Consider the following 14,107-nt stretch of genomic DNA (forward strand, 5'->3'; position numbering starts at 1 on the left):
CCAAAAATGAAAGGATCAGGAGCTTTTTTTGTTTTGTTTTTTTAGTGAGATCTGGAAGCCTAAGCAAAATGAAAGTACAGAAGAATCTCCTCTGTAGCAAATGACTGTATTGGGTAAAATACATCTCTATACAGCTCAATTTAACACCTATTGTGGGCACTATGACCTACTTTCTGGACAGCCATTGCCGGTAAAAAGAAAAAGCAATGGAAAGAAATAATCAATGTCTGCTTGTGCACTGTATTTGTCTGAATGGGATCAAATGTACGCTTGAAAAGAGAAGCCTTTACGTTTGATGAAACGTGTCCTCGAACACATATGACGGCCCCTTACATGAAATGATTTGATTTCACCTCCCAACAAGATCCTTATCAGCAGCTGCACATCAAAGCACAGCTGGAACAAGGCTCCAGTTATCATCTGCCATAAATATTTCTAGCCTCAATCCATTGCTTTTCATCTATCCACCTCCCCTCTCTGTGTCAAGCTGGAGTGCCATTCAATTTACAGTACAGCTCAGTGGTAATACATGCATATCGGAAAGAGCGGTCTTGCGGTATTACCAGACGCCGGTGGGATATAGACTGACACATCTTCTTGCCCTCGCTTTAAATAAACAATCCATCTGGCCTCAGATTGCTATAAAGCCCTCAATGTTCAAGTCTTGCACAGATCCAGCACGCGCTAGAGAGAGAAACTGTATCAACGTCGTCATTGCAAGTCAAGCGGAGTGTAATGGAGAGTGTCAGTGTCAATTTGGCTTTGCTGGGGCCCCTCTCCCCTTCATCTAGGCTGATTTTAATAATCCCTGTCAAACACCAAACAGCTCGCACTTCCTCTCCGACACGACAGCCTTTTCTCCTCGTGCAGACAGAAATCTCAACATTAATTTAACCCGCACAAAGGGAAAGGCTGTCCAGCTGGACAAATATTATTTCCCTCACTTGACAGACTCCGCAGTTAAGCTTGCGTGTTATTATTTTCTAAACTCTATTCAAGCCTTGACTACTGTCTGAGGGGAAAGAGTGAAGAGAGAGAGAGAAAGTGACTTGTGTAGGTTTTTAAGACACAGGATTAGGAACTGAACAGTGTAATTACATTGGGACAGACTGCGTCAATGTCTGTGCGTGCACGCGTGTGTGTAGCTGATTTTACAAAGGGACGTGCATCATCACTCGTGTCTCATCCACATGAGAGTTGTGGGAAAAGTGTCAGGTTCATGCTGTCACCACATAGGGCCCAATTAGGCAGATGCACCCTCCATTTCCTTTGTCTTGTTATCTATTTTGAACTCAAATGTTGTGGAGTCCCAGAGTAGTTCTGAAAGCTGCCACACAAGGAAGAGAGCTGGTGCGTAAGTGTGTTTGTGTGTGTGAGAGAGAGAGCGAGAGAGAGAGAGAAAAAGAGCTGGGGCAGATGTATTCTCTCGACACTAAAAGACACACTAGTATTTCTCCGCATGTCTACCCTAACAAACTGCTCCACGCTCAGAATGGAGGTAGTGGTGTGAAATATTTAGCACATCTGCTTTAAAACTGTCAAGGTTTTCTTATCATGTTCTAGCTCCCAAAACTCTTAAATAAAGCTTTTGCGATATTTAATGTATGAAAGAAGTGCATTGTTTTACTCCAAAATGGTGAGAAAGGTTGTGTTTGTTAGTTGGTTGAGAAAAGCAAAAGTGTGCAATATTCATGCATTACAGGTGAATGTGAAAAAAAGAAAGAATATAAGGAAAAAAAGAGAGAAAAAGTTCCAGGGGAATAAATCCAGTCTGTGCAATGGCTGTGTTTACCGAATGTGTGCATGTTGTTTTTTTGCCGGATGACTTCTCCTGAACTTGTCCTCGATTGATTATGAAAATATTCTCACTATATTTCACAATTTTGGCTAACATGTGAACTACTGTTTAAAGTATTCAAAAGTTTCCACTGCATTTCAGTTTCAACTGATTTTGTCAAAATATGTCAGGAGCTACAACATGACTGAGAGCTGCAGTACTACATGCGATAAAATAAATAAATAAATAAATAATCACCTGCATATATAGAAAATGTAATGCAAGTTATGTTCACAATTACTGTCTTGATTCATTAAATAAACATTACCATGGTAACCACTGTGGTTTTAATCTCCAGTTTTCTTTTCCTCAGTGTCTTTTTTTATTATGTTTATGGACTTTTTGCACCTTTTTATTTTGAGAGCACAGGGGAGAGATGACAGGAAAGTATTGGGCGGAGAGAGGGGAGCAGGATCAGCAAAGGACCTCGAGACGGGAATCGAACTCGGGAGCGAACTGTGAGCGCAGTTGCGCTATACTTAATTTTCAAGAGCTGGCAAGCAGGTTGTTTAAGCAGGTTGAAATGGACACATTTCATTGCAGAGTTCATTCATTCACATTGATTGTGCATTCATAATTCATATTTAGTCAATCACTGTCAGTCATGTGGGTAGTTGAAATATGAATTTGACTTGATTGCAGTCATACATAGATTTAAATTCAGAAAAAAAATATTAGATATGTCCATTTCAATTTTTAGCTTAGCACCAAAATTCCAGAAAAGCTCAGAGACATATTATTACACAATACATTCTAGAAACAAAAGTTTAAAAGCAAAACGTCTCCTGTCATGTAACCTTGGTTCCCTGAGAGAAGGGAACGAGACATTATGTATGGGGGGAAACTAGGGCTGGACGATATGGCCAAAATTTATATCACAATATATTTCTTAATTTCGGTCGATACGATATAATTCCGATATCGATATGAACACTATTAAAAAAGCCTCATAAAAACGGCCAAGAACGGCCACAACAGATGTCTGTACCTACAAACTTATGAAAAATTAATTTGCCAGCTCTATGAAACCTACTCCTATAAACCTATATAATATTTTAGGAAAAAAATGGCGCAAATAAATGTTCACCTTTTATTGGTATTTAGCCTTCATACAAACAAGAAATGTGAAATCACTGTAAAATAAATCTCAGACTCTCCTTATTAATATTAATATTCATATTTTTTACTTCAAACTATAGGCTAACATACCAGTCAAAAGTTTTTGAACAGTAAGATTTGTAATGTTTTTTAAAGAATTCTCTTCTGCTCACCAAGCCTGCATTTATTTGATCCAAAATAAGGCACCTAGTCGAAGGGCGTCTAGCCTCTGTTATCTGGTGTAACACTCATTGTGAAACAGTCAGCTGGTTCATTCTGCACTCACTTGCCATACATGAAGGACCCACAGTTCTGGCTTGGGGTGCCAGATGGTGCCTCTTGCTTGGGACAGAAGAGCCCTCCTCAGGGGGATCTGCCACGGGGGGGCTGACGATAGGTTTACCAACTCCGGGAACCACGGCTGGCAACAAGGTTTCCCATACAATAGTCAATTCCTTGGGTAACCATCTTAGCAGTGCACAGGGCGAGGTCTGCCGCTGTGCACAGCTTGTGAAACGACTCTGGGTCTGGGCCCTCTTTGTCCAGGAACTTCAAGAGTCGAGTCTGAAAGATCTGCAGGACTGCCATCGTGTGAAGGGCAGATGCTGCATGTCCAGCTGAGATGTACGCCTTCTCTGCGATGTGAGCTGTGGCTCGACATGGCTTAGAAGGCAGTGGGGTGGTTTTTCAACCACGGGACGGACACAAGTGTGCCGCGATGGTGTCCTCTACAGGAGGCAGTCACGTGTAGCCCCGTTTCTCCGCCCCTTCCACCGTCATCAGCAGTTGGGTTCCTTGTGCATGCCCTCGGGCTGAATTAGGGGAGCGCCGACCATGTGAGCTCCTTGTGAAGCTCAGGAAAGAAAGGGGCAGGTCTCTGTGGGGCATCCGTTTGGCGGCTCACACTGAGGAAAGACCCATCCATCCAACGCTTGGTAGGCTACTCGGGTACTGCCCAGTCCAGCCCCATATCTGCCACAACCTCCGAGAGAATGCTCATGAGCTCTGATTCCAAAGAGGCAGGGGTGGAGCTAGACTCATCTGTAATGACCTCCGACCAGCCACCCAGGTCAGAGGTGCTCGTGGACATCGTATCATCCTCCCCACAGCCGAACGAGACCAGGTCCCACGCTTCAGACGAAGGGCAGAAACTGTCCTCGGCATAGGGGAGTGGAGGCTCTGGCGAACGAAGGCAACGTTGGCGTTGGGCAGACATCAGCTCATCATCAGAGCCTCCGTGTGTAACATCAGTGTGTATATATATATATATATATACACACACACAAAACTAAGTCCCATGACTATAAAAAACTACAAGCATTCCATGTAATGTTTCCGTTAATCAAATCTGAATTCATAATAAAAGAGTTAGCAAAATTGCTGTTAAAATAGATTTATCACTTGTCAAAAGCATTTCATGTTAACAACAATTCAAACTTGATCTACATCTGTTCCTACTTCTCTAATATTGCTTTGACATTGCAAAAAGCTCTTTGAGAGCACACCTGTTCCTTAAGTGCATAGCCTATATATACAGCTCTAATGCTCTTTCATAGCATTTAACTGTTCTACATCACCGCTGATGGTACAAGTTCATTATCACACCACACACACCAGTAAATAACAGAGGTTAAGGCAAAATACACAGTACCTATTCACTCTGTGATTTCAGGGGCTCTTCATCACATTAAATCCAACAGCAATGAAGGATTATAAGAGTTAAAATCCAAACAGACTTGTCAGGTGCATTTCTTCCCAAAATCTGTACTTTTCATTCATTGCAGTGAAATGACCTAAATGATCTTTGAAGTGTTTGCTATAGCAATCAAATCTAAAAGCATGAATCTAATAGTGTCGAGTAAATATTGCAAACGGACAGTCTTACAGTCATTTCCTCCATTCTGAGACAGCACTAATGGAAGGAAACAGCGAGTGTTTTAATGGGAATGTGAGAAATAGTGTTTGAATCATTTATATCGATCCACAACACAAGACTGCTGACAAAAGTGTCGTATAAGGTTAAAAGGCTTTCGGGTGGTTAAATAACATGCTGTCAAGCTCGCTCACGGAGACGAATATATAACTGTTCAGCCGTCGCCTCCGTTTGTTTACAAACACGCGTGGTGAAGCGCTGCTGTGGCTCTCAAGCGCAAAGCGTCTGTGACAACCAACCGGAAGCATTCCACCATTTCCGTGTTACGGAGCAGAGTAAATCACAGAGAAAAGAGGGGCGCGTGTATTTATTCATGAAGTAATATTCTCTCATTCGTTGTTTGGACTTACTCATAAATAATCTCCGTTTCATTTTTTAACACTGTTCAGTCATTTTTATAACTGTACGCGCCTTGAGTTGAAGACAGTCATATTTATGTGAGTTTGAACATACTAGCCCCCCCCCCCCCTAATAACATACCGTGGTCAGGCATCACACTGTACGCTAGTTTTGAAGTGCAAGTAAAACCGAAACATCGAAAGGGCGAAATATCTAATCGATCTAGTCTTAGAGTTAGCGTCATATTAATCATGTTTTGTGTGTGTTATTTATACGGTACTGATGGTGCCGCTCGATAAAATGTCCATAGACGAATGTTCAGTGGTGATATTTGGCGCGCTGTTGTCGGAAGAGCGAGATTAGACCGTACAATTCATCATATCAGAGTGATTTCACTGTTTTCAGTTTCAGGTAAGATATGTACGCATCTTGTTTTTGTAAAGCAGCTGTTAAAATCACAATCTATTTCGGATCCCTTAAGAAATGTCAACTTTACTTTTGTTTGTAAACAGCCAATAGCTGTAATGCTAAGCACTGATGGATGCTATTTATCAAACAATCTATTTTTTTTACTAGGATGGTGGACAATAAATACATCTTTCAAATGTCTGGCATCAAGAATCATTCCCAGAAAAGACAGTTACTCCAGGGCATCAGAAAGCTGGGGGGCGCATATATTGGAGGCTCTGTAAGTATAGTACCCTTTACCGTAACAAACAACCTTATGAATGAAGAGTTCTGCTGTTGTACAGTAGTTCCGAATTATTTGGAGAGTTTAATCAGACTTAGTGTTTGACTATGATTGCATTAGATGCAAAATATCAAGCCAAGTATAATTTATTTAACAAATGATAATAATGCACACAAGTGTGTAGTGTTTTACAAATTTAAATAACAATATACAAGTTAATTTACCAATATACCTCAAAGTAATTTGAAAAATTGCTCCGAAAAGTTAATTGCAAGAAAAGATCTAGCACAGGGATCCTCAAATCTGGCCCACGAGATCCACTTTCCTGCAGAGTTTAGCTCTAACCCTAATCAAACACACCTGAGCAAGCTAATCAATGTCTTCAGGATTATTTGAAAATCACAGGTAGGTGAGTTTGATCAGGGTTGGAGCTAAACTCTGCAGCGCATTGGCCCTCCAGGGTAAGATTTGAGGAACCCTGATCTAGCATCTGCAGGATTGACGTAGCTTGATATATTTAAAGATGTACTTTAATATTAGTTAACCACTCAAAAGTGCATTGCTGTATAATACAGCCATCTAGCATCTGCAGGATTGACGTAGCTTGATATATTTAAAGATGTACTTCAATATTAGTTAACCACTCAAAAGTGCATTGCTGTATAATACAGCCTTTGTTAATTTCACACAAGCCCACTTTCTCTTCCATGACATCAAGCGTTTCTTACTCTGTGTGCAGAAAATGATAAAGTGTTGGTGATTAGCCCTGAAAAATAGCTCTAATTGCTTCCCGATGCTACAGTGTATTTCGGACCGTGTAATTTTGTCCTTGCCCTCAATACCATCTTAATATAGTCACAGATTGCGCTCTCTCTACTAATTGAAACCCTCATGAGAATAAACTCAACCTCTAAGTTCTTGACCTTTTCCTAAACGATCTCATGGTAAGGATGAAGACCAGATTAGTAAGGTGACTTTATATGTCAGATAAGAGTTTTTTTTTCTTCTTTTTTTCACTTCAATTCAAGTTCACAATGTTTGACACATGTTTCTATGTTTCAGGTTTATAAGGAGGCAACAACTCACCTTATCGTCCAAAAAGCTTTAGCAAGTGAAAAGTTTCTCGCAGCCTGTGCTGGAGGTCTGTAATATTGAGATTTGACTTAAATAATTAGAAGGCATATAATAGCCTGTAAGCGTATAATAAAATAACAAACTGAATTGGTGACTCGGTTTAGTTTCCTTCTGTTTCAGGGAAGTGGATAGTCACTCCAGAGTTTATTCTGGACAGTGTGAATCAAAAAGCCTGGCTCCCAGATGCTTCATACGAGTTAAACTTAACAGCTCAGACCCCTGAGACACCCAATCCACTGAAAACATGGAGAGAAAGGGTGTCTAACGGCACTGTGTCTGGAGCTTTTCAGGTGAACATCACTATTGTTAACTCGCATAGAAAACTGCTAAAAGAAATGAAGCATGTTTGTCATTTCCCATCTCTACCTGTAGGACTGGGTGGTGCTCATTGACATTGATGATCCAGTGAGCAGAAGTGTGTTTGTCAGGTCAGGATGTACACAGTGACAGCTTTGTTCAGCATACTGTACATTTAGAAATGTTGTTGATGTTTAACTGGAGGCTCATGGTGAAATTGCTAATGGGAATTTTTACAAACCACATTTTATTTGCAGGATATTAAAAGCAGGCAGAGCTGTTGTCTTCACAGACTGGCCGACTTCATATGCTGTAACTCACGTGTTAACCAAAAATGCATCCAAAGATAAAGGCGAGAATTGCAGAATCCCTCACTATAGTGTCAGCTATGTAGCCAAACATCTTTTTGAGGTAAAGTAACTTACGTTTTGCATCGTATGCTTTTTGTAAGTAATTCATAAAAGTAAACTGTCATTGTTAAATCACCATCATGTCATTTCAAACCTGTTGTACTGTTTTGACTTCTTTTATTGAACACAGAATGTAGTTTTTTTTCATATAACAAAACATGTAGTGACTGTCAAGCGCCTAAGAGGGCAAAAAAAGGGCTCATAAAAGTTGTTCATAAATTCACAAAGATTTGATGGCCATGGTACTAAACAGTGCCTTGGGATGTTGCAAACAAGACATACAAAGTAATTGTATGGTACTGTTTTTCACCTGGTCACTGCTATGTCACTTGTATGTTGTATTGGAAAGAGCAGCATGAACATTCCTCAAAATATCTCCTTGTGTTCCACTGAATAAAAAAGTATACAGGTGGAACAACATAAAAAAAAGTATGATATTTTTTATTAAAATATTCCTTTTACTCTTATAACTCTAATATTATGTAATCTAATATTCATAAAAAAAAATTCTTAATACTTTTATTTAGCAAATATGCATTCAATTGAGCAAAAGTGACAGTAAATATTTTTTTTTCTTTTCTTAATGTTTCTTGAGCAGAAAATCAGCATATTAGAATGATTTCTGAAGGATCATGTGACACTGCAGACTGGAGTAATGACTGCTGAAAATTCAGCTTTTCCATTACAGGAAAAAACAATTACATTTTAAATTGTAATAATATTTCACAATATTGCCGTATTGTTACAGTATTTTAATAAATAAATGCAGCCTTGGAGAGCAGAGAAGTTTCTTTCAAAAATTAAATAAAATCTTACCAGTCCCAAACTTTTGATAGTGCATTTGCAAACAAAAAATTGCTTATTTGATTTGGACAGCTTTTACGTTTTACATTCACCCTCAAAATTTGGTATTGGTGGTTTATTTGTTGTCTTTCTTTTGCAGCGTGCTTGCTCCGTGTTAAACTGGCCCTGTAATTTGGAGTCCTTCGATGGAGAAGAGAGCTGTGAAATGGATTTTGAGGCTGCTGCAGTCACTGACAAGTTCATGGATGTTACTGATGACCTTTCACATAAAGAATTGGAGCAAATGCTCAAAGAATACATCATAATAATGGAGGTCTAATATATTTTTATTCTCCCCATCCACTTTTTATTCTGGTACTTTTATATATCATTTTGAAACATAATTATGGCTTTCACAGATGGATTTTGGGCACAAATGAGATAGTTGTCACGGTTATCAATGTAATTTCTGTAAAGTATGACCTTACATGACATCTCGTTTCAGCAACGGAAGAAAATACTTTTGACAGTCCCAGAGTTCCACAGCTACTACACACCTAACCTGCTAGTTCAGGTATTGAAACCTGGGAAAAACTTTTCAGCACACCTATCTGCCATACACCAGCTGTTAAAGTGCAAAAATTAATGTTTGACTCATCAAGAGGATCGGGTCATTCAATTTCCTGTGTGTCACGTAGAGGAGTAATAAATGGAGGGCTCATCACAGCCAGGTCACCTGATTTAGGCAAATCCGTTTGATCGGTACACTCATGATTGGCATACCCATTAAAGAAACATTGCAATGTGCCTCCACTGGGTTCTCAAGCAGAAATGTCCAAATGCACTCATTTAACACTGACCCTGAGACCACATTATCATCAGTCATCTTATTTCATGTATGTCTTTCTTTCCCTGTTTCTCTTGCACTCAGATTCCAGCGGTAGATTTCAGCAATGTGCAGAGCTTGGTGGAGTGTGCCTTCTTCCCTCAAGCTCTGGAGGAGATTCTGGGGTCCCTGCAGCCTGGAGTGATGCCCCCAGCCCTGCTGCTCCAACAGCTAATGCGCCACGCACTGCATGTATGTATAATAAGAGCTATTCTAAATCCCAGAGGCACTTATAAAGCACTGTTACATTCAGTTGGTATTATCTTTCTTAAAAAGCAAAGCGAGGTAGTTTCTTTTTCATTAAGGATGTTGTAAGGAGTGATTTCTGTTATAAAAACAGCATAGTTCTTTACCAGCTATTGAAGGCCTGTTCACAAAAAGTGCAAAATTTCATGGCAACAAGATGTAAAAAGTTGTTGTTTCTGTTTTTGCTTGATGTAAAATATCAATACTGTGTTTAACAATTGCCATTGTTGTTCTCTTGAGTACAAAGAACATATAGCCTAATGCCGAGTTCACACTGCACGATTTTCAAACTCGTCGGATCGCCGTTGTTTTCACACTGCGTGACTATCTGGGGTAGCATTCAGTTGCTGCTGTGTTCACATTGCATGATGGATTGGCGACAGGGGGTTTCACACTGCATGACTTCACAATAGGAAGAATCGCCGACAGCTCTGTCTGGTGCAGGGTTGCCAGGTTTTCGCTACAAAACCCGCCCAATTACTACTCAAAACTAGCCTGAAAATAGCCCAATCGCTTTCGAGGGGGTCCCCCAGTAAAAATCGCTTTGGGGGGTAAAATAATTTTTTTTTTGGCTGGGTTCTCCTGGTACAATTCACATTCCAGGGCCTAAATATCACGTTATTGGGGTCGCTTCAACCTGCTGACATAAAAAAACAACCGGCGGCAATCGCGGATTTGGCAACACTGGTCCGCAAACTACGTTTCATATAACTCCTCCCCGAACTTCCCGCTGCCCTGTATCGTGTTCTCTCATTGGCTGTAGGTCATCGCCGATGTGTTTTTCAGTCAGAACTCATTTCACACAGTGTGATTGTGAATCGCCGACAGCTCCAGATATTTAGCATGCCAAATATTTCACGGGCGTCGGCGACGCATCGGCGATTCCCTCAGATCGCGTCTTTGATAATTCCCACTGCGTGATCTTCACTCACGTGAACACGCACCGATTTGCCTCCAATTTCGGGCATTTGTCGGCAATTTCGCAAAACCTGTCGGCGAGGGAAAAATCGGGCTAAAATTGTGCACTCGGCATAAGGGCAAGCGGAATGAAAATGACAAGCAATTGCATATATGTAAATAACATGTGATCGGTAATATTTTTTTTAATAGGTTAATATTATATTTGGCAAGGACACATTAAATTGATAAAAAGTGATAGTAAATACATTTATAATTTTACAGACGATTTTTTTTTTAAATAAATGCTGTTCTTTTAAACTTTCTATTAATCAAAAATCCTGAAAATATATCATTGTTTTTGCACAAATATTAAGCAGCTCTACCGGGTTTTTTTTTCTTTTTCAACATTGATAAAAAGAAGATTTGTTGTTTGAGCTCCAAATCAGCATATTAGAAGGATTTTGGAAAAATCATGTGACAAAGACTGGAATAATGGCTGCTGAAAATTCAACTTTGCCATCACAGGAATTCATTGTATTTTAAAATATATTCATTATTAAACATATACATTTTTTGATTAAAAAAAAAATGTAAACAATTTTACAGTCCCCAAACATTTGAACACTAAGTTGTGAATTGTGCATGTGTCTAAAAAATAAATAAATAAATCATAATTATTATAATCATTCCTAAATTTTTAGAATTTGTATTATTTGCTGTTATTCAATTATAATTGTGGATATATCAGAATTATACAGGCCCTCAGCCACCTTCCTCTCTAGATATCTGAAATCTTTAGAATAGATGGACGTATTTTATTACAAAAGCTTGTTCTGGTTTGACCAGATAATCCAGTCTTTGCTCTTGCGCTCTAACTTCTAGGGTGATGCAAAGCCATTGTACCTCAGCATGTTTATCACAGTTCTCCACAGTATCCTGCGCAACAATCCTACCTGGGGTTCTCCTGGACACACTAAGTACTTTCTTCAGATCCTCCAGTGTCCTGAATGTAAGGGCGGCCTCTGGTCACTTCTTGAGACATCAGTTCGGTATGAAACTGTCAATGTACCTGTCAGAACAGCTCATAAGCAAATAGAGTTTCTCTCAGTAATGCAATTTTGTCTGATTTATTCAAGAGTGTGTCTAGCAAGCAAACCCACCTGTCACTCACTGCCAAGCACACCATCCACCGAGTTGTTTCGTCTCCATTGTAACCTGCAGGAGTTCTTCCTGAGACTTTTTCAGCTGGAGCTTCATGCTGCTAGCTCAGGGTGAGCACCTGAGCTCTGTTCATCTCTGCCTCAATAAACAACAACTTTTTGATTCTGCATGAGCCCAAAGAAAAGAAACTGCTGTATTTTCCCACCCCTCCACAAAATAAACACAGACAAAATATAAAGAATGTAGAAATAAAACACAACGTGCAGCTGCTTGCAGATATATTGATGTCTTACTGTTCACCTTGTTTTGAATAGAAAACATATTTTACATCTTTCTATCTTTTGATAGAAAGACAATGGTTAAGTAACTGCGTTAACCATAGATATTAATGCCTTGATTGTACATTAGCAACTATTCTTTATTGCCACCACATGTCTACGTATCCTCCATATTAGACAGGATTACATTTTATTATTATTTTTTTAATGGATAACCGTTTTAAAACTGCATAAACTATATTATATAAACCCTGAACCTTAAATGTTGCCCGTTTCAACAGGGCAGATCTGTCATTGTATCTGTAGCAGCTGTATCTACATATTAATATTAATATCTATTGCAACTCTGTCTTTGTCTCTGTGCAGGAGGTCACCTGGACAAAGTCGGGCATCTGTTCTGTACAGTACCTTCTGGAACATGTGGGAGAAGTCGACTCTGACCTCCAGGGCGGTTCAGCAACTCAGCAAGTTACTGATCAAGACTGTAATCTGGGCTTTCAACTCCGCTCAGGTGTCATTCAAGTCTTCTCCCTTCGTGCTAAAAATGAGGGCATGCTTTATTAAAATCTTCTGTTTTAGACATAAGTTTGTTGGTTTAATGTTGCAATATTATTGTGTTGTGATCTAAGCTCATGCAAAGATAATTTCCCATCTTAAACTAAAATTTGTCACATGACACCTGTATGCCAACAGATTTACACATTAAATATACCATTTTGTTGAGACATGTCCATTCCAGATGCTTCATCAGGCTGTGCAGGCTGAGTTTACTGTGTTTGTGTGCAGGAGTGGAGGCTGGGAATGTCAGTCACTCTGCAGGAGACTCTGTGTGTAGTGGTGGAGTTCTGGGCTCAGGAACACAGTCCACTCAACAGCAGTCTGGTGGAAAAAGGCTTTAAAGACCTGGCTGAACACATGGCCATACTGTGCCAAGGTATCTTGTAGTGCAGTGGGAAAATTTATGCACTTAAAGGAATAGTTCACCCAAAAATTCAAATGTGTTGAAAATTTACACACCCTCTGGCCATCCAAATGTAGATGAGTTTGTTTGTTCATCGGACAAATTTAGAGAAATTTAGCATCACTTGCTCACCAATGGATCCTCTGCAGTGAACACATAACCAAATTACAAATGAAAACTGAAAATATAAAAATGAAAGCTAATTGAATACTATGAATGACATTAATACATACATCAACAATAAGAACTTTTTTTCTACAGTGTAGCCATTTTAAATTTTTCCCAAAAAACAAACAAGTTATGTTTATATTTCTGAATTTAAATTTTTTAAATTTTTATTATTTAATTATTAAATTTTTAAGCTACTTTTTTATGATTTTACAAAACTTGTTAGTTAGGTGTGTACTTTTTTTGGCATGAGAGCTTGGAATAATACAGCTATAAATTCATAAACACACTTTCGCTGGAGGACACTTGCATATGGTGGAAAACATTAGGCTACTGATATGTTTATAACATTCAACCCTTTCTTTCTGATGCTTTCTTTCAGATTTCTGCTCCACATTGATTAAGCCATGATTGTCAGTATCTTGTTGCCATGATGTGACGTTTGATAGTGTATTGTCAGTGAATATTTTAGGGCAGCAGTGGTCACAGGAAGAAAATTGTGTCCTCACTCAGATACACACACATTCACAGACTTGAGCACTGCACAAAGTGATGTTTACTCCGCACTAATAGGAAACTAAATTACCATGTCTCTGTGAGAATGTGGGTGTTTGTACTGTTCTGGTGTGTTAGATTGTGCCTTGGTTCTGAACAATCGAATTACTAGGGAACAAGACACTCTTCCTGTGGAAGCAGGAGTCTTTATTCCTCTGACAGCACTGTCCTTTAAGGCTTCTCACAGCCTGACTTCAGGGCTTGCAAAATTTCAAAATCCCTCGTAGCCCTTCGGGCAGGTACTCTTCAGATTTTGGTAGCCCAAAAATTAATTTAACTAGCCCAAATAAAAAAAAAAGACCTTTTTTTAAAAATATAGAAAATCAGATAGGAGTTTAAATGTCAATCAAAAATATTTTCAATACACAAATATCAACAAATATGAAGGAAGGAATTTTATTTCATTATTTACAGGGTATCTGCAGAATTT

General features: G+C 39.2%; 1 protein-coding gene across 1 annotated transcript in view; it reads left to right on the forward strand.

Moving 5' to 3' along the window:
* Positions 1-5,138: 5,138 nt before the first annotated feature.
* Positions 5,139-14,107, forward strand: part of slf1 (SMC5-SMC6 complex localization factor 1) — a 39,216-nt gene continuing 30,247 nt past the window's right edge. The window contains exons 1-13 of the mRNA XM_016238274.1: positions 5,139-5,618; positions 5,784-5,895; positions 6,961-7,039; positions 7,153-7,322; positions 7,405-7,460; positions 7,587-7,740; positions 8,683-8,856; positions 9,028-9,096; positions 9,454-9,600; positions 11,437-11,603; positions 11,691-11,825; positions 12,360-12,504; positions 12,780-12,927. Coding sequence (XP_016093760.1) covers positions 5,785-5,895; positions 6,961-7,039; positions 7,153-7,322; positions 7,405-7,460; positions 7,587-7,740; positions 8,683-8,856; positions 9,028-9,096; positions 9,454-9,600; positions 11,437-11,603; positions 11,691-11,825; positions 12,360-12,504; positions 12,780-12,927 — 1,555 coding nt within the window. The 5' untranslated portion in view covers positions 5,139-5,618; position 5,784. The remainder of the gene's footprint in view (positions 5,619-5,783; positions 5,896-6,960; positions 7,040-7,152; positions 7,323-7,404; positions 7,461-7,586; positions 7,741-8,682; positions 8,857-9,027; positions 9,097-9,453; positions 9,601-11,436; positions 11,604-11,690; positions 11,826-12,359; positions 12,505-12,779; positions 12,928-14,107) is intronic.

Source organism: Sinocyclocheilus grahami, unplaced genomic scaffold (genome assembly GCF_001515645.1).
Source record: "Sinocyclocheilus grahami isolate Dianchi unplaced genomic scaffold, SAMN03320097.WGS_v1.1 scaffold535.1, whole genome shotgun sequence".
NCBI classification, from domain to species: domain Eukaryota; kingdom Metazoa; phylum Chordata; class Actinopteri; order Cypriniformes; family Cyprinidae; genus Sinocyclocheilus; species Sinocyclocheilus grahami.